The sequence below is a fragment of the Antechinus flavipes genome, chromosome 5 (genome assembly GCF_016432865.1).
Source record: "Antechinus flavipes isolate AdamAnt ecotype Samford, QLD, Australia chromosome 5, AdamAnt_v2, whole genome shotgun sequence".
Taxonomy (NCBI): Eukaryota; Metazoa; Chordata; class Mammalia; order Dasyuromorphia; family Dasyuridae; genus Antechinus; species Antechinus flavipes.
Genome location: NC_067402.1, coordinates 174,503,099 through 174,524,519, shown reverse-complemented (window position 1 = coordinate 174,524,519; position 21,421 = coordinate 174,503,099). Strand labels below are relative to the sequence as shown.

Here is a 21,421-nt window from a genome sequence, read left to right as displayed (position 1 = left end):
AATCACAGCTTTTTAAATGATATACTTTTGATACTTGTTCTTTAGGGAATATAATTCAGCTACATCAAGGGGCATTAAGTGGGTAATGTGATTTAAACCAAAAAAAATGTCCTTTTTGTCCCTTAATAGAAATGGCTGCTTCTACTATTCCAGTAACCAGTGTTAAATCAGTCAACTTTAGACAGAGTGACCAGTAAGTTCATTTTATCACAATTTTGTATGTTTCATATTACTTTCTCGGAAATTTTATTTGAATCCTTCTCTTTCTTGTTCAACAGCATTTCTACAAATGAAAAAGAGGTAGAGGTAAGCATGAGACATTTTCTGTTTTTGACTTTTACTAAATATAAAAAAGATCCTTAAGTTCATATAGGTATAACTGTGTCATGAATCCTAAACTGTTTGGTTGGTAACACTGAATTTGGCTTGCTAAGAACCAAGTTCACTAAGACCCCTGGATTTATCAGATTCATTTATGTCTCTTGATGCAATCTTTCTTCACATTTTAATCTTATATTAACTCTCATTTGCTTTCTTCATTCCTGTATCCCTTTTATATTATTTCTCTAACAGGCTGAATTTCTTAGATTATCTTTGGGATTTAAGTGTGACTGGTTTACCTTGGAGAAAAGAGTCAAGCTTGAAGAAAGGTCTCGGGATCTGGCTGAAGAGAATCTGAAGAAAGAGATCACTAATTGTTTAAAGTTATTAAAGGTTAGACTAAGAGATTTTAGAACCCTATTTCTGCACTCTGGAACTTAGAAAGGAGTGAAAGTTTGGGTAACACTATAAACACTTCTTATCTTTCAAAGAATTTTGATTTTCTTCCAAGTCTAGATTTAGATACTAATTCCTCTGTGAAGCTTTCTCTAATCTTTCTAGCATCTTATCTTTCTCATTCACATTAGCTTATAGTTACTTGTGTGTTTGTGTGTTTAATTGAAAACACTAGAAGGCACTTTTATTTCTGTGTTTCTGAAGTATAACAAAATGCTTTGCATACAGTAGGCATTTAATGTTGTTGAATTCATTTGAATGTAATCTAAGATCAAATTTGCTTTTTGTCCCCTACCACACCACACTATTAGCTTATTTGACTTTCAGTTTACTAAAACCCCAGATTTTTTTTCCCTCACATGAGATGTAATCTTGTCTCCAAACTTGTGTTCTTAAGGTTGATTTTTTTTAGCTGAAGCATACAATTTTATCTTTATTACGTTTCATTTTTTTAGATTCAATCTTTTAGATACCAATTATATCATCTAACATATTGGATTAATTGTGTTCTGTCCTCACTTCTCCCTCAGAGCTTCAAAAAGGTGGCTCTCATTTATATATGTGTGAGAGGAGGTGACAGGAAGTGTATTCACACAGGAAGTTGAGATATTTAATCATTCTTTGGATATCTATGAATACATATAGATATCTATAGACATATAGATACCTGTAGGTAGATATCTTTATTTCCTGTTCTCTAAACATTTAATAAGGATGCCTACTATGTGTTTATAGATAAAATTACTGAGAAAAAAATATTAATGATATAAAACCAAGGACAGCTCCTATAATGTTTCATTAGAAACTTCTTTAAACATTGGCTAGTATTTTTCTTTATTCTTGATCTATTTTGGAATGACAACAACAGCAACAATAACAACAACAACAACTCTTAGGTTTTTTTTTTGACCCTCTCATCTCTGACACAATAAAATAGCTATTCCCCTTGCTTATTGCTTGCAATGAAGAAAAACAGATTAAAAAAAAAGATTCCTTCCTTTTTAGCATTTAGATTTCAAAGAGAAACTTAAAATGCGCATAAATAATAATCATAGGTCTTTGTGTTCAATAAAGACTGAAATGTATTTCCTCTACATTTAAAAGGAAAAATCAAAAAACTGAATTGAGTATATATTACAAATATCTTACTATGGAAGTGAATTGGGACAATAGTTGGCAAGGAAGATATAAGCTGAAAAATCAGATAATTAAGGGTATTAAGAATGGAATTAGGGAACTGGATCTCCTGTTGTCTGTGAAATCAGGGGAGTTGAAGCCTATGAAAGCTTTGGGGGGGAGGAGCAATAGTTGAAAGTGAACAGGAGATAGAGCATAAAAGCTTTCACATACTTTTCTTTATCCTTACTGATCTAGTCATTGTAGATTCACTCTAGATCAGAATTTGGAAGAAGTAAAAAAAAATAATAATAATTAATACTGGACTTGAAAGATTCGCCTATTTTGAAGAACCCTAAAAGAAAATAATTAGGATGGTGAGTGTTCTAGAGGCTGTGCCATATCCATAAATTAAATGAACTAAAAACATTATGCTTCCAAGATTTTATCTTTAGGGGAGAAATGATAGCTGTCTTTGGCTATTTCAAGTATTGTGACATAGAAAATGATTAGACCTGGTCATTAAGGTCAAACTAAGAACACTGGTGGAATGGTTTATTTTGGGAGGTGACAGGTTTTCTCTCAACGTGGGATCTTCAGGTGATGACTAGATGACTATTTAAAAGTTGTAAAGAGATTCTTGTTTAAATATGATTCCTAATTCAGTTATAGCAAATATTCCCAGAAGTCCTTTTAAACTCTATGATGCTATGAACTGATTTCAATAAAAGGGGTATAGCTCACTAGGCCTTCTTAACAAAAGGAATAGGGTGAAAGAGAGAAGACATAGACTGAAAAATACACGAAAAAGCATTTATCAAGCACTATGTGCCAATACTATGTTACGTGGAGATGAAATACAAAAGCAAATATCATTCCTGCCCTCAAGGATCTTAAATTCTAAGAAGGGGATCAGTGGCCAGAGAAAGACATTTTTGTTTGAAAAATTACAGTAATGGTGAATGGAGAAGTAAATTGGTACAAGTGAGGAAAAATAGTTTCAGTTTACTACTTGAAGCCCCCTTGCTCAACCTACATCCCTACTCCAATACTCTTTCTGTTGGAACCATTGCACTGCAATGTGTAAAAGGCAAATAGTGAAGCCCTGAATCCTGGCATAACAAGTAGGACTTGACCATACCTATCCAGCAGAGAAGGAAGCCTGCAGCCTCAGCCCCAGCCCCAGGACAGTGAGAAGCCCCTGTTACCTGAGGACGAAGCTCAGGATAATCTTCCCTTTCCCCTAAGAGCAGACCTCAACCTTTAAAAAATGAGCAAAAAAGCAAAAAGAGTTCTGACCATAGATAATATTATGGAGACAGTGAAGAACAAACCTCAAACCCTGGGGACACTAAAGGCAAAACATTTCCAGATGAAGCCTCAAAGGGTTGGTCTCCAATTTAAAAGCCTCTCTTGAAAAAATTCAAAACGGATCTTAAAAGAGAGTAGAAAGAAAATGGGGAAAGGAAATGAGAACTTTGGAAAAGGAAATACAAAAATTGTCTGAAGAAAATCACTCCTTAAAAAATAGATTTGGCAAAATGGAAAAAGAAAATAACTCCTTGAAAAACAGAATTGGTGAAATGGAAAAAAAATCCATTAATCAAAAATATGTATATCTGCTAATCAAAGTACTGTTCTAGGCTCAAATTTAAATTTTTATAAACTCTGTTATTAAAGTTTTTATTATTAAAACTTTTGAAATATCCATAATTGATATCATCCAGTTATGTTACTGGTGATATTACCTGCTTCTTCTGGAACATCATAGTATAATATTACTTTTCATAAAATAATTAGCATTTTATAATATTTTAAAATTTGCAAAGAACTTTACATATATTATTTCATATAAGCCCTTGTTAAACATAGACCTTCCTAACTTCATGTAAAATATTTAATATGCTCTTAATTTCTGATCAGAAGATTTGAGATCTTGCTCATCTAGTTATTGGCTATGTAACTTTGGACAAGTCACTTAACCTTTCTGTATCTCGGTTTCCTTTTCTGAAGAATAGGAATAATATTTGTTCTGCTCATATTACAGGGTTGCTATGAGATTCAAATGAGAGTAACCATATAGCACTATATAAACATATGTTGTTTTTCCTTCCATTGTCTTAATTCCTTAGTGTAGTCCACAAAAATAGGGTTGAAAGAGATTTGAGAGTTCACTCATATTTAAACAAAAATCCCTTTTATAAAATTCTCCAAAAGCTACCCAGCCTTCATTAAAAATCGCTAGTGGTGAGTAACTTACCATACTCTATTTTATTTTTATATCTGTAATTGTTAGGAAATTCATTAAGCCTTGAAAACTTTGGAAATTCTATCAAATCTAAATACAATTTTCATACGTGATTTCTAGTTCAGCCCTCTGGAGCTAGAGAGACCACATCTAATTCCTCTTCTGCATAACAGTGATGGAATATGGAGAGAGAACTATCATATCCCTCCTAAATCATCTCTTCAAGTTTAACATCCCCATTTGCTTCAGATAATCTCCATGTGTCATATAATCATTAGGATCTTTACTTCCTAGTTGCCTACTTTGGACATTCTCCAATTTAATAATATCCTTCTTAAATGGTAGTACCTTAAACTAAATACAAAACTATTTGTTAAATAAAATCTGATCATACTGGAATACTGTGGGACTATCACCTTCCTAGTCTTAGAAAATATTCCTATTATAAAGCAGTCTAGAATCAAATTAACATTTTTTGATTTACATGTTTACAATAGATCAAAACTTCCATATACATATATACATACATCTATATGATCATCTGAACATATGATCATGAACATATAGATGTATGTATGTCTGTATTTTTTCCCTGAGGCAATTGGGGTTAAGTGACTTGCTAGGGTCACACAACTAGGAAGTGTTAAGTGTCTGAGGCAGATTTGAACTCAGGTCCTCCTGACTTCTTAGCTATCTCCAGATATTTTTCAAATAAAATGTGAGATAGCCATACCTCTTTCATATTGTACTCTTGAGGTTGATTTGGGGGGGGAGGAGTTTTGTAAAATGCATATCTAGTACACATACATCTCTCATTTTCATGTTTTGGCTTGTCTGAAATGCAAGATTTGTTATTCCTCTTATTTCCCTTTTATGCAGAATTTAATAATTCTCTGTGAAGATGACAACCAAGCCCAGGAAATCATTAAGAAGCTGGAGAAGAGTTTAAAGTTTCTTAACCAATGTACAACAAGAGTTGCTAGCAAGGCAGAGATGCTGGGAGCCATTAATCAGGTAATTCTAAATTAGTTACTTTGCAAATGGAATGAATTAAAAGCTTTGACTTCCCAAGTTACTAGACTATCAGAATTCTTAGTTACCACAATTTGAAATTTAAAAATTTATATCTGGACAAATCTATGAGGATTTTTCCTGTCTAAACATATAGTATACTATATTTGAAGGGCTGGTTTTCAGAGACTAGTGAGATAATCCTTCTCCCCTGCTGTTGCACTAGAATTCAGTAGTAAATGCTTTCTAAGTGAAACATTCATGTAGTAAACCTGAATGAGTACCACTGAACTGACAGTTCAACTCAATACACAGCTCATGGATGCAAGCAAGGCTTTTGTAGAAGGATATGGTGTAATTGATGGAATCTCAGATGATAGGGAAGTATAGAATATCTAAAGAAGTACCTCACATACTTTTAGATTAGGGGGCATATTTCTCTGTAGCTACAGACTTTGGTAGCATATATCAACCTTAATTGTTTTGGGGGCTCAGTAGGTCCAGCTCATCTGCTTTCAAATAGAAGAGACCTTGTCTCTGTTATATGTAATCAGTATCCTCTGTTTCAGATTGATGCCTCTGAGACCTTGAGGCAAAGATTGGCTGGGACTATGTCTCTGTGCTCAGTTCTGGCTATCTGAGAATTCTAGATTTTTATTATTTCACAACGGTCTTGGCAGAGTCCCCTTAACTACTCTACAGAACCAGAGCAATTAGACTCTCCCTTCTGAAGGTTTGTAGATGATCATTATCTAAGTGCTCTGAATTCTGGGATGGAGAACAGCAAAAGGAAGCAAAGGAGTTATTAAACATTTGGTGAAGCTGGGAAGAGTATCTTTTTAGATGTGTATATATGTTTACAGAATCTGGGATATCTAATAAAAAGATAGTGAACTTAAAATTTCCTTAAGAACTATTCTTTTTGCAGCCACATTGTACACATTTTTTAGGTCCCAGTTTCTTAAATAGTGGTAGGCAACCCTATTTGGGGGTCTCACAATTGAATATGGGAGTCACGAAATTATTACATATCATCAGTAAATGTTTGATTTGAATACCTATCTTGCCACCTTTAAACCTGGAGTCATATAAATATTTCTCAGGCAAGAAGGGGCCTCAAGTGAAAAAAAAGTTGAAGCCCTGTTCTAGAATTATACAGTATAAGAGTTTTAATTTACACAACTGCTTTATAGCCCTGAAGTTTTATCTATTTCTGTATTCTAAGCTACAGTGTCTGGGAAAGCAGGTCAGGCAAACATAAATATAAATTGTTTTTCTAAGTTGAAGCAGAAAGTAGAGGAGGAGAGATTTGAATATGATACTATGAATTATCAAGTAGTCAGTTAGTGAATGAGCATTTATTGAATATTTACTATTCACACTATCTTAAGTGCTAGAAATGTATTGACAAGGAACAACAACAACAACAACAAAAAGTAGCCCTACCCTCAAGGAGCTCACACTAATCAGTGAAGACTACACATACAGAAAATAAAAAGAAGGAGGTGAGGAAAAAAAGGTACCTGATGCTGGACCATAGTAAAGAAAATTAAGTGTACAGCCTGAAGAAAGAGGAGACATGACTTATCTGGACATTCCTCTTAAATTAAGAGCTATTTCTTCAGACGAAGAGGCTACAGAGACAGAGAGTACTTCTAACTTGTGAATTCCTTTTTTAGGAGTTTTTGGTTAGAGATCTAACTGATGGTTCTGACATTCAGTAATTAAGTCCAGTTTCACACAAGCGCTTTGTCCAGCACTCAGCTTTGTTTTTCACATAAAGGTGATTTCATTCCCCAAGTAAAATAAGAATCTTAGAGTTTGTTTTTGCTCCTTCATTAATCTATTTGTCCTCTCATTTTCCTCCCTCCCTTTGAACCCTTCTAATTTGTTTTCCTATTAAATGAAATGTGTTTCTGTACCAAACTGCCTATAGAAGTTTCTTCTTTAAACTCTTTTCTCCTTGTTTTTATAGATTTCTTTTGAGTACTCCAATTATGCAACATAATCTTCCTATCTTTACTCTCCCTTTTTCCCCTTAGGGCATTCCTATGTTATTCACATTTCATTCTTTTTTCAATATCATTTAAAAAAAAAGAATCACAATTTTTTGAATTAGATTTCCTCTATCTGGTTCTGAAGAGACATGTGTTATGTCTCCATATAAGAATGTAAACATTTTATTTTTTTTTAGTCACTATGATTTTTTTGTTCATCTTTGCTTTTTTGTTTCTCTTGATCTTATGTTTCACTTCAAAATTTTGTCATGACCTTTTCATCTGGACTGTTTAGAAATCCTCCTTTTTATTAAAAAAAATTATCTTGTGGAATTATATTCACTTTTTCTGGGTAATTTACTTATTGGTTGGAAGTCTATACCCTTTTCATTCTGGAATATCTTATTCCAAGCTCTCTACTTCTTCATAGGAATGGCCTCTAGATTGTTTTATCCTATGACTCCTTAGTATTTAAATTCTTTCTTTTTACCAGCTTGCAGCATTTTTTCTTTCACCTAGAAGCTATGGATTTGGCTTACAATGTTCCTGGAAGTTTTCATTTGAGGGTTTCTTTCAGGAGATGACTGCTAGATTATTTCTATTTCCACTTTGCTCTTTTTTAAGAGATGTTTTTAATGAAGTGCTTTTTAAGGTTTTAAGAGATTTGGACAATTTTATGATTTCTTGAAGTATGAAGTATAAGGTTGTTTTTTTTTTAATTGTGGTTTTCCAGTAGTTCAATGATTTTGAAATTCTCTCTTCTCAATCTGTTCTCAAAATCAATTGCCAAATTTTATTAACTCTTCCTCTGCATTCATTCTCATATCTGGCTGCTTTTTGACATTCACACAACCACAAACTTATTTTGGAGCTTTAGCACTTATCATCATTTCCTAATTTAGTTTCCCAACTTCTAACATCTCCTTTCAGTTGTTAACAACAACAACAAATCCCAATAATTCCACATAGCTGCCAAAGTAATTGCTGAGACACAAATAGGATCATGTCACTTTCTTTTTCATAATCAGGTTAAATGCAAATTTAGCCTTTCATTTGAAAGCTTCTACAATCTGGCTCCAATCTATTTTTCCATCCTAATTTTAGTTTATTCCCCTGATCTGTATTCCAGACAAAATGAACTTCTGCTTATTCCTTAAACTCTAAATTCTATCTTTGCATTTACACGAGCTACTCCCCCATGTTTGAAATTTCCTTTCAATTGATTTTTACTTCTTAAAATACTCAACTTCAAAATTCTTCCTCCTTTATAAATCCTTCTCTGATCTAGTTATTCTTTCTCCCTCATTCCCTCCCTCCCCTTTCTTCCTTCCCTCTGTCTGTCACTCTCCTTTTCTTTCTCTCTGTCTCTCTCTTTCTCTGTCTCTGTTTATCTCTCCCTTTCCCCTTCCCTTCCTCCCTGCCTCTCTTCCCCTCTCCCTTTTCTCCTTAGATTATCTTTTATTTACATAACTTTGTCCATACAGTTCTCTCCCAGTAGAGGTTAAGTTTCTTCAGATCAAAGACTTTTTTGTGTATCTCCAGTACATTGCATATAGTCAATTTCTAAGAAATATTTATTGAATTGAGTAAAGGTAAATATGGAGTAAGGATATAGAATGGACCTGTGATTTAACTGGTAGAAGGAATTCCTTCTGTCAGTGCAGTTTAGTACCTTTTCTGCAACTTACAGTCTTAGACAGTTGTCCAAGGTATTGAGAGATTAATGGTCTCATGAGAATGAGACACAATGAGAATGTATCAGAGGAAGAACTTAAACCCAGGTCTTCCTAGTTCCAAGAATGTGTCTCTAGCTACTATTTCATTTTATCTCTGAATATAGAATATATTAATAATGAATACGGAATTCATAACAAATTGCTTCTATATTTTATTAAAAGGATACATATTTATTGAAAGAATACAGATACAAAAGATGAAAAATTATGCATATTGGGAAACAGAGGGCCAGCAGAACTGCAGACTAGAGATGAGTACAGGAGGAGATAACATTAGAAATTGGGTTGCAGAAATAGAAGTTAGAAAGTAGGAGAAACATAACATAGGAAGAAAAACAAATTTACTGAGTAAGAAAACTTATTTTTTTCTTAGGAAGTAAAAAAGAAAGTTTAAGTGTCCAATCAGAACCAAAATGTATTGATCAGGTGTTAAGTTCTAGATACTCATTTCTTATAACTTATCTTAATGAAAGAATTCTTCAAAATACAGCAATTAGTAACATGGCGGGGAGGAGAAAGGGAGAAGAGGGGGAAGTGGGGGAAGCAATTTAGTTTCTTCCTTTTGCCTGATATCAGAATAGCCTGTTTCCTGGATAATCTGTTCCCTTGTTTAGCCTCTCAATAAAGAACTATAACATGGAGAGGGTGGAGGAAGACTGTCCGATAATTGAGATATCAAAAAGTCTCCAAAACTCTTGATCAAAGAACATTGAATTCTGAGGCTGAAAACCTGTATTTAAGGCCTGATTCTTCTATTTACTTGTTTGTTTGTTTTGCTTTGGGAAAGTTTGGCTCTAAGATTCAATTCCTTCATGTATAAAATGAGGGTACTTGATTTGATGACTTCTAAGGGCTCTCCTAACTTATAATACAGGATAATCGAAAAGTTTTAAAGCAGTTTTAAACTTTTAAACTGCACTAAGAATTTTGGGCTATTTTATATGTAATAATTTATTTTAGTGATTAAAATTTTTAGATAAAGTTACTGAAAGTTAAAATTAGAAATTAGGAAAACTTGGATTGAAATCTCTGTTCTGCTATTTACTAGCTCTGTGACCCTGGACAATGTTAGCTTTTAATTTCCTCATGTATAAAATGGAAATATGACTACTGCTAACCTTATAGAATCATGAAAAAAGAGCTTTAAGAATCCAAAATGTTATTTTTAAAACTCTATTTATATTTTTGTTGTTCTAAAATTGATATTTAATAGACTTAAGTGAGAAATTATTAGTAGTTCTTTGTTTTCTTGTTTGTTTGTTTGTTTTTTATTTTTCACATCATCTCTTCCCCTATGTAGCCTCACAAAAAGGAACTTTAAAAAAAAAAGTTATTTTTTCCTCTATTAGGAAAGCAGAGTCAGTAAAGCAGTGGAAGTGATGATTCAGCACGTCGAAAACTTGAAGCGAATGTATGCCAAAGAACATGCAGAATTAGAAGAGCTAAAACAAGTTCTCCTTCAGAATGAAAGGCCTTTTAGCAGCCTCGAAAATGAAGGTAATCAAGAGCGTTTTAAAAACTTCCCCACTTTTATTTTTCTAATAGTCTGCTTTCATTTTCCTGTAACATCTTTGGAAGAAGATTTCATAATGTAGACAAATATCTTGCTTCTGCAGCCATGTTATTTTCACAGCCAAAATGTGCTTCTCATTGGAAAAATGAAGGAGATAACCCTAATAGCTACATCAGAATGAAAGGCAGATGCACTTAATACTTAACACTTGGCTAATACTGGTCTGCTTTTAGGATAGTTTTGGCCAGGGATATTTTATGTTTCCATGCATGGAAATGATGCTGGGCTCTCCAGGAGGACATATGATCTTCTTCAGCACAATCTTCAAGGATGGGGGCGGATAGAATGAGTAGACAGAGCAGGTATGACAGGGAGATATCAGTTCTCAGGAAATTCAGTATTATAAAATATATATGGAATAAGGTTCTGGTCATTATGCTGTTATTTTAAAGTAAAAACAAATGTATAAAATTATATCATGAATATATTTAGGTGACACTTCCCACTGATCAAATTTTAATAGTCTTATTATTAATAGAATACTATATATAATCTTGGTGGGATCTCCTGTTTGAATTATCACACAGTGGCCATAGATCCAAAATATTCTCTAGAATTGTTGAACTAGTTTACAATTCTACCAACAGTGCATTTAGTGTACCCATTTTCCCACATCCCCCCAATATTTGTTATTTTCCCTTTCTGTCATAGCCAATATGAGGGTAAGGTGATACCTCAATATCCATTTAATTTATATTTCTCTATTATTTAGAGCATTTTTTCATATGACTAGTGATAGTTTTGATTTCTTCTCCTAAAAACTGTTTACATCCTTTGACCATTTATCAATTGAAGATTGCCTATTTTTTCTTGATAAATGTGATTCAGCTCTTTTTATATTTGAGAAACAAATCCTTTATTAGAGAAACTTGCAGCAAATTTTTTCCTCCAGTTTCCTGCTCTTCTAATTTTGGCTGCAATACCAAATGCAAATGCAAAACTCTCTAGGTTTCTATAATCAAAATTCACTTTGCCTTCTCTGAACCTTCCTATTTCTTGTTCAGTCATGAACTATTTCTCTTTCTATGATCTGACAGGTATTTCTTCTACATTCCCCAAATTTGCTTACGAAAGCAATCTTCACATGTAAAACACATACCCATTTTGAACTTATCTTTGGTATATAGTGTAAGATGTTTTACGCATCATTTCTGACAATCTACTTTTCAGTTTTCCAGATTTTTTGTGAAATAGTGAGTTCTTTTCCCAGTAACTTTAATTTTTGGATTTTATGAAATGTTAGGTCACTATGGTCCTTTATTTTCTGTATATTATGTATCTAATCTATTCTATTGATCAACCAGTCTATTTCTTATCCAATGCTAGATTATATTGATGATTATCATGTTGTAATATAGTTTGAACCTCTTCCTTCACTTTTTTGAAAATTGATTTTTTTGATATTTTGGAACTTTTGTTCCTCCAGGCAAATTTTGTCATTATATTTCTCAGATCTATAAAATAATTGTTTGGTAGTCTGAGTGGCATGACCTTGAATGAGTAAGTTTTAAAAATATGTCAATAGAATTATTTAAATAAGTGAAATGAGGTACAGAGCCAAGATGGTAGAGTTAAGTAACATTTTTGTAATAAAAAGGATCTTTTATATTTCAGTTAAGTATTCATGTGAAATCTTTTGTGTTATATTTCATAAAATGTTTTATATACAAATAAATATGATATATGGTTCTATTAGTTCTTGTAAAATAGATTGTCTTTTACTTATTAGCTTATATTTCTGATTTTATTAAGTATTTCTGAATTTGATTATTTCTGGCTTTTTATTTTGAGTTAGTAAGATTAATAGGGAATACTTGAAATTAATAGAATAATTTTAATATTGTCTTACTTATCTGTACTCTTTCTGAACTTCTTTGCTAATTTCTATTTATTTGTTTAATGAGTCATTAACTTCCTTTAAATTTTTCATTTTATAGCATCATTTAATAATCTTTTATAAAAACTAATAAGTATAATATTAAATGCATCAAAAAAATCCATACATTTGCCAACTCTGAAAGTTGAATCCCTAGCCATTATTTCTTTGCTAAGAGGTGAGAAGCATGGCTCTTTGCCCAGAATCTTTCTTCTAAAATCAATATTACTATGCTGATCAGAGTTCTTAAGTTTTTCAAAATTATTTTTGTCAAACTGTTTTAGTCATTATATAAATTGTTTACTCTGCTTACTTAATTTAGCTTAATTTCATGTAATCCCTACCAATTTTATCTGAATCTCTCCCTTTCATTATTCTTTACATTCCATTAATTCAGGTACTATAATAATGCATCCCACTGTCAAGGGACTCCCTTTATTTCCCATTCTCCGATACAAAGAAAAAAGCTTCTTTATATATTTTAAATATATAAGCTCCTTTCCCTCTTTCTCTGATCTTTTTGGTATTACAAGTCTAGTAATGGTATCACTGAGATTTTACATCATTGTCTTTTGGGGTAAAATTCCAAATTACTTACCAGAATGATCGGACATTCTGGATCCCTTTTTCTATTTGGTTGAATTTTTTTCATAATCTCATTTTTCTTGTTCTTTTTAAATTTTTCCTCAGTTTCTCTTGACTTTTAAATATGAGTTTCATGAATTCTTTTGGGACAGGTGACTATCTGATCTTATTTTTGGGGATAGGAGAGCCTTTGTTTTCAGTATTCATCTGAATTTATATTATAATTAATGGAGTGTTTTTTTATTTAGTTACTATCCTTCCTTCTTTAGAAACTGTCTTTCTTATGAGGCTTTTATCAGAAAAAGTGACTATAATGATTTTTTTTGTTTCCTTTCTATTTTTTCTTTGTTGATTTTGTGCAAAATCTTTTCAGTCTTATGTGAAGACCAAGTTATCACCCTGAATACCTTAGAATCAGCTGCAGTCAGGATAAGCAAAAGCCTTTGATCTTTATTCTTGGTCTTTTGAAGTAGCAGTCAGGGGAATGAACACAGGAATCTCCATACCTTTTTTCTCTCTCTCCACAGCCAATAAGTAACTCTCGCTTCTCTTACTCCACCCTCTGATCCCACTTACAATTTTCTATCTATACCAACAGATGGAGCCAGCACAGAATAGTGGGGTGGGTCATTTTCCAAGCATATGCTAATAGAGTATTGTCCGATAAGTAATTAGCCTCAAGTGTTCATTTGTCCGAACCTCAGTGCATGAACTCAAGAGTTTCAACCCTTTACATCTCCCTCTTTCTTTTGTTTTAGTATACAGGTGGTCACTGTCACACCATCCCTGACTTCTCAGGGAGGTAAGAACCCCCAAAGGGAAGTGATCACGCCCTCCCTGACTTCTCAGGAAAGGAGGTAAAAACACTGAAAAGGAGGTGATCATGCTCTCCTCCCCTTCCCCCTCACTTCGACCTCTCAGGAAGGGAGGTGAAAGCACTAAAAAGGAGATGATCACACCCTCTCTGATATTTCGGAAGGGAGATGAAAAGCACCAAAGGGAAGTGGGATTTGCTATTGGGTTTCTGGGTTGAAGGGTCTTATTAGAAACTGTATGCACAAACCCATCAGCATGGGAAGTATTACACAAACACACAACAATAACACACAGGCTATTAGTGGTGACTCTCCCCACAGTCATTGCAGGCTCAATGTGGTGTAACAAAGATGAATTGTACATGAAAGTAGCGATATAACAAACGATATGAATCAACATGGTATTATAAGAGATTTCCAGAAGTCCTAGAAGGAGGGTATGTAAACAACAGTCACACATACACCTTCTTCAGCAGCCAAGAGATAGTCCAAAACCAATCTATTGTCCATTGCTTCATGTGTCAGGGAATCCAATGATCCCCCCAAGTTTTTGAAATCCCACAGTCTTTTTATGTGTTAGGAAATCCAATGATTCCAGCAGATTTTGAAGTCCTGCAATAGGACTTCTCAGAAAATCCAATGATTCCTGAGGGTTTTCAAATCTTACAACAGTCTTATCATGTCTCAGAAAATCCAATGATTCCTGAGAGTTGTGAAGTCCAACAATTTTTGATGTCCATAAGTCAAACACAATAACTGCCAGGCTCTTTCAGTGGTGGGCACAGTCAGCGATGGAACCACCCGATGTTTCTTGGGTCTTCTTTGTTTCAAGGGTCTGCTCCATCTCTCTCCAATGGACAAAGTGAATACGGCTCATTGGCATCCATCTGATTCCTTCTCCATCTGTAGAGATACAAGCAAACCCTCTCCCCCAAGCAGTTAACCTATCTGATCCCTTCCATTCACCACTTTCTGGGTCTCTCCACATCACCTGGTGATTACCTAAAGATAGTGGAGCTGCTCATACTGGACACTGCCCTTCTGGTGGGTTATAAAACCTGTCTGCTGGAGCCAGTGCATCTTTGTCAAAAATCAAGAAGTTAATAGTATAAAGAGCTAGATTTAGAAGCTCTCTAGGGTTACCTGTGGCTCCCACTTTCTTTTGTTTTTGGAGGAGCATCTCAATGTCTCTGTTTCTCCTCGCTACTATTGCCTGTCCTTGAGGATTAAAGGGTATGCCAGTGGTGTGTAAAATCTTATACAGTGCACAAAAGTGTGCAAAATGTTTAGAAGTATATGCATGTCCATTGTCTGTTTTTATTGCTTGTGGCACACCCATAATTGCAAATGCTTGGATAAGGAATTCAGTGACCACTCGAGCTGTCTCTTTTGCTGCTGGTATTGCAAAAGTGAATCCTGAAAAGGTATCTACCACAATATGGATAAAAGACAGACGACCAAAAGATTTATAATGGGTCACATCCATTTGCCAAATTTCATTGGATCTCAAACCATGAGGGTTCTTCCCTGGAGACAGTGTAGGAGCATAGAAAGGAAGGAAAGTTGTATAGGCTTTTACTATGCTCCTAGCTTCCTTTTTTGTTATTCCAAATTTTAAACGCAAAGCTCAAGCAGCCTGATGATATTTAAAATGAGATTCTCGGGCTTCTTGAAATAAAGGAGTATGGCCAACATGGTTAGAAGGCTACTGCCTTTGAATTACCATCGAAAATAGGACCTGGAAGTCCACTATAAGAATGAACATGTAAGATATAAATCTTACCTGGATGCTTTCTCACTTGCTCTTAAAGTTCCTTAAAGCACTGATATATATTAGAGGCTACAAATTTTATTTGGGCTGTGGCAATTCTTTGTACCACACCTACTGATAGGCTATATCTCCTGGATAATAACTAAGAGCTAGAATACAATTCATTCTGCTGAGTGGACTGAAAAGGAGTTTTGACTATTCTCTTATAGTTAAGTCACAAGAGTATACAGCACAAATATTATGTTTGGATGCATCTATAAAGATAGTTGGTCCTCTAACAGGAACTTTAGAAACCTTCTCTTCAAGAATCCATCACCAATTATGTAATAGTTTGGTTATCTTTAATGGAGACCCGTGTGTAAAATTTGGAGCCATGGCTAATAAAATTTGCCACTCTGGGATGGTTTCACAGCACCCATTAATTTGTGATTAGTATAAAAGGTGTATATCTTGTCAGGTCTTATCCCAGATAATTGTACTGCTTGCTTAATGGCCTTTAATAAAATTCTAGCCACAAGCACTGGGTAAGGAGTAAGGCTTTGTTCTGGTTATACTGGGAGGTTCACCACATTCTATCTCCTTGATGAAGGATTGCTGTGGGTGCCTCTTGTGTAGCAAAACTGATATTTCCAAGGGTTTTTGAGTGACTCTTTCAACCACATTGGATAAAGCCAGTTCAACTTCTCTCAAAGCCTCTTGAGCTTCTTTTGTAAGCTGATGTGATGAGTTTAAAGCACTGTCTCCCCTTAAAATGTCATATAATGGTTGCAACTGATAGGTAGTCAAGCCTAACACTGGACGCATCCATTGGATATTTCCTATCAGTTTCTGAAAGTCATTTAAGGTGTTTAGCTTCTCTGTTCTTAAGGAAAGTTTTTTGTTCTGTAAATACAAGGGTATACTTCATATCCTAAATATTAAACAAGAGCATGTCTTTGAATTTTTTCTGGAGCTATGTGCAATTTGTATTACCTTAGTGTTTCCATAGTCTTTTGTAGACATGCTTCTAACATCCATGTCTAGATGGACATATGTATCATCCAGGTAATGTAATAACATAACTTTTGGGAAAGCTTTTCTTACTGGACTAAGAGCAGCAGCAACATGCATTTGACACATAGTAGGGCTGTTTTTCATTCCCTGTGACAAAACTGTCCATTTATATCTTTTATAAGGCTCAGCTAAGTTAACGCTGGGCACTGAAAAGCAAATCTTTTCATATCTCTTTATCTAGAAGGATAGAATAGAAACAATCTTTAATGTCTATAACCCAAAGAGGCCATTCTCTAGACAATTGAGTAGGAGATGGAAGTCCAGGCTGAAGAGTTCCCATAGTTTCCATCTGTTCATTTACCTTTCTTAAATGTCAACATCCTTCATTTTCTATATTTCTTTCTTACAACAGATACTGGGGAATTCCAAGGACTTAGAGAAGGTTCTAAGTGTCCTTGGTCAAGTTGCTCCTGTACTATATCTAACAAGGCCTGAATTTTATCACTATCTAAGGGCCACTGTTCTATCCACACTGGTGTATCAGTTTTCCATTGGATAGGAACAAGTGAAAATGTTGGCAGGCCTTCAATAGCAGCCCTGCCTAAAAAACCAAAGTACTCATTTTTAATCCTAATTGTTGTAAAATGTCTCTTCCCCACAGATCGATGGGGATTTTTTCAACTATAAAAGGAGTAAAAGCTCCTGTTTTGCCTTCAAAAGTCCATCTCAAAGAGGTAGCAAAACTTCAGCTGCTATTGATCCTCCTACGCCAGACATGTAGGTGTCTGCCTTAATCTCTGGCCAGTGACTGGGCCAGTTGGCACCTTTAATGACTGTACAACTTGCACCTGTGTCTACCAATCCTTCTAATGATATGCCATTTATATAAATAGTGATCCTAGGTCTATCAGCTGTCACAGCTGCTGTCCAGTATATTCCTGGATTTTATTGCTGGGAGTCAGAATCTGGGCGACTATCACCAGATTGCTTATTAGGAGTCTGTATTAGTAAACCTGATGCTACTACTTCTCCTGGATGATAAGTCACACATTGTCTACCTGTTTTAGTGACTGAGATATTATCTACACATTCCCCAGTTCCCCCACATCAGTGTATGGATGGACACTGTTTTGTAAGTATTCTCAGGAAGGGAAATGGTCAAGCCTACTGTGCCTGGAGGCAAGGGATCCATAGGCTGGAAAGCAACATATTTCACTTCTCCTGGGAGTATCTCAGTTTTCCCAGCTGCATACAACTCTATTCTCCCCAATTGTAATTCCTTTCTCCAATCAGGTTGCTTCCTGGCTGGTTGATTGTGTAATCCCTTTCTTACATCAGATGGCTTCCTGGCTGATTGGTCATGTCTGGATACTGGACTTCTAGGCACTCTCTGGGCGTAGCATCAGCTGCCACCATGCCCCAAGTGTTTTTTGCCTGGGGCCCGGGAGCTGGACCCCTCATCCCATTTCCTTGAATCAGTCTACATTCTGAGGCCCAATGGAAGCCTCTGTTGCATTTTGGACATGGGGTATTGGGTCTTGTTCTCCCACCCTGCTTTCTCATTCTCATTCTCATTCAACATTGAGCTTTCAGATGCCCTACTTTACCACATTGAAAGCATTGACGAGTCTCTCTGGAAGTCCCTTGTCAAAAGGGACCCTGTCTTTCCATGTTGGGATCTTGGGAAGTCTGCATCATAGCCTGGCTATAAAAGGCATTTGTGCCCACTGTGGCACAGCATCATGATCTCCTCTAAAGGAGCATCCTTGCTCAGTCCTAGTATAATTCTTCTGCAAACCTCATTAGCATTTTCCTTCTTAGCAAGTTACCTTATCATAATGTCTATTACTGCATTTTCACCATTAATTTGTATGACAGCTGTCTAGAAATGTCCCACAAAGTCAGCAAATTTTTGTGCAATTTTTGTGAAGATCTGATCCTTGTCATTATTATTGGGGAGAAAAGCCCATGCTTTGATAGCAGCAGCAGCAATTTGCTCATATGCTGCTATGGAGTAATTAATTTGTACTGAAATTTCTGCATAAGAACCTACATCTGTTAGTGGGTCACAGGTGATTAGAGTATTAACTCCAGTTTGCCTATTTTGTTGGGCTTGTATCCTACACAGTTCACTATATTCAGAAAGCCACAACAAGTTTTGTCCAGGTTCTAAGCATGATTTCCAGTCACTAGGGGTTAAGACTTCAAAAGCCAAATTCTGTAATAACATCTTAACATAAGCTGATGTAGCCCCATAAAGAGTGCAAGCCTTTTTTAGGTCTTCGAGGATTTCTATATCAAAAGGAGTGTATCTTCTACTTTCTTGACCTGAAAAGTTAAACTGTTGAATCACAGTGGCTTTAAATAGTGCCTTTTGTAATCTAGTCATAGGAGGGGGTGATTGTTGGGAGTATCACTGCCCCTCCCACTTCTTCTCCTCCCTCTATCCCAGAAGGTGGAATTGATGGGGGCATGTCAATTATCTGCTCCTTAAGCAGGGTTGTAGCTGCCTGGTGAAAGAGAGAATCACCACACCCTTGAACCTCACTTAACTCCTCATGCCCTCTGGTGATATGGTCATTAAACTTTTCTTTGTCCTCCTCTTTTTCCTCACACTTCCTCATCTAGCTGTTCCTAAAACTTTTCTTTTTTCTATAACTTGCAGGATTCTTTTAGGCCAATTGTATTATGTTACATATATAGAATGTTTCCTTGGAAATTGAATAAGGACCTTTATCACTGTAGTATTCACATAATTGATCTTCTACCAGCTTCCAATTATCTAGTCCTATTTCTTCTTATTCTAAGAACCAAGGGGACCTATGTTCTGATGTACCCAAGAGTCTAGCAATCTGTTCCCAAGTTACAATTAAGCCTTGTCCCTTGATCAACTTAAGTATGCTTTCTTAGCGCTCCCTAGTGGGGATGGGGGTGGGACTGAGGGAAACTCTTTTCCTAACATCTGCCCCATTTCAGCTAGAAAATTTTACTAGTTTAGCCCTTACCACTGTTTGTCTCTTAACAAGCCCTGTTTATTAAAATACTCACCCAATTTCTTTCCTTCTTCAGTGAAAGTAGGGTGCTTGGTCCCATGTTGAGCACCAAATCTGAAAACCAAGTTAGCATCCTGAATACTTTAGAATCAGCTGGAGTTGAGATAAGCAAAAGCCCTTGATCTTTATTCTTGGTCTTTTGGGGTAGCAGTCAGAGGAATGGACACAGGAATCTCTACACCTTCTTTCTCTCTCTCTCCACAGCCAAAAAGTAACTCTCGCTTCTCTTACTCCACCCTCTAATCCCACTTACAATTCTCTGTCTACACCAACAGATCGAGCCAGCACATAATAGTGGGGCAGGTCATTTTTCAACCATATTCTAATAGAGTATTGTCCAATAAGTAATTAGTCTTAAGTGCTCGGTTGCCTGAACCTCAGTGCATGAACTCAAGAGTTTCAGACCTTTACAATCTTATATAATCAAAAGTACACATTTTATCCTCTTTTATTTATTCTCATTTAAACAAAAACTCTTCATAATTGTTAATGGCATTTCTTTCCATGCTCCTCTGTTTTATGTAACCTTTTATATTTAGGTATTATATCTATATGGAAGTTATAAGATAATGATTTATATCTAATTTTTACTTTCTAATTTCCCAGAAGTTTTTATCTAATAGAAGTCTTACACAAGTTGGAATCTTTAGATTTGGCAATTAGATAAGATTTCTGAGTTTTGTGTGCCTAATCTATTCTATTAATCAACTTTTACATTTTTTAACAACCAAGTAGATTGGACTATTACTTTGCAATTTTTTTTGAGATCTTTGCCTGTTAATCCTCCTCCCCTTTTCCTATTAACTCCATGGAAATTCTTGATCAGATGAATTTTCTTATTTTTAGGTAACTTGATTCATATGATACAAATCTATTTTGCTAGTAATGCCATTTATATTTGCATGGCCCAATCATGAACAAATTATCTCCAATTATTTCTATTTTTGTAAAGAATGTTTTATAGTTCGATTTATAATATTCCCATGTCTTATTACCAGTTGCATTACTAGATTTTTCAAATACTTTGTTATTTCAAAAGGTATATTTTTCTCTTTTCCCAGTGATCTTAGATAGGAAATTTTAAAAAGCCATTGAATTAGAGTACATTTTTAGATCTTGATTATTTTTTAATCTTTCATGAATGAATTTACTGACATTCTTTTTTTCCAAAAGAATTGACATTTGAACCTTCTGGAATTGATCAAATTTGAAAAACATTACTTTAATATAAAGGGTATATATAACTTCAGTAATATGTGTGCTTTTCCTTTCAGATGACACTCAAATTAAAAAGCGTTCAGCATCTCTAAATTCTAAGGTAATTAAAGCTGTATGAAATTTCCAAGCATTTTTGGGATATCTATTATCTTCCTATTTATTCCATAGTGTCCTCTTTTAATCTTTTTAATCTTATCTATTACATAAAAATCTGCATTGAATAAAAGTATAGTTTATTTGAATTTTAAAATTGAAGGAGACCTTGTAGGTTGTGTAGTTGAATACTTTTATTTTATCAAAAAAGAGCCAGAAAAGTTAGGTAATTTGCTTAGGGTCATACATCAGTTTGTAAAAGAGCCTTAGGTCTTCTGACTCCCAATCTATTCCTCTTTTCAGCATACCCTGATGCTAGGAAAATTATGGAATTATTTGTTTCACAAAATTATTCACAGTAAGATTATGCTAATGATTTCACTGAGTATTAAAATTATCATTACATTTTTACCTAAACATTACTTTTAGAGGACATGTCTTATTTTACATAGAGCAGAACATCTTGTGTTTAAAATGTACAATGGAAGAAGGGATTGGCCTTGGAGTCAGAAAATTGGATTGTAGGTCTTGTCATTGGCACATAAAAGCTACATAAACA

The 21,421-nt window shown here is 34.8% G+C and overlaps 1 protein-coding gene across 1 annotated transcript in view; it reads left to right on the top strand.

The window, feature by feature from the left end:
- Positions 1 to 21,421, top strand: part of IRAG2 (inositol 1,4,5-triphosphate receptor associated 2) — a 119,069-nt gene that overhangs the window by 92,495 nt on the left and 5,153 nt on the right. Inside the window, exons 29-34 of the mRNA XM_051962424.1 lie at positions 130 to 193; positions 279 to 306; positions 574 to 714; positions 5,021 to 5,155; positions 10,235 to 10,382; positions 20,826 to 20,869. Of these exons, the coding sequence (XP_051818384.1) occupies positions 130 to 193; positions 279 to 306; positions 574 to 714; positions 5,021 to 5,155; positions 10,235 to 10,382; positions 20,826 to 20,869 (560 nt within the window). The remainder of the gene's footprint in view (positions 1 to 129; positions 194 to 278; positions 307 to 573; positions 715 to 5,020; positions 5,156 to 10,234; positions 10,383 to 20,825; positions 20,870 to 21,421) is intronic.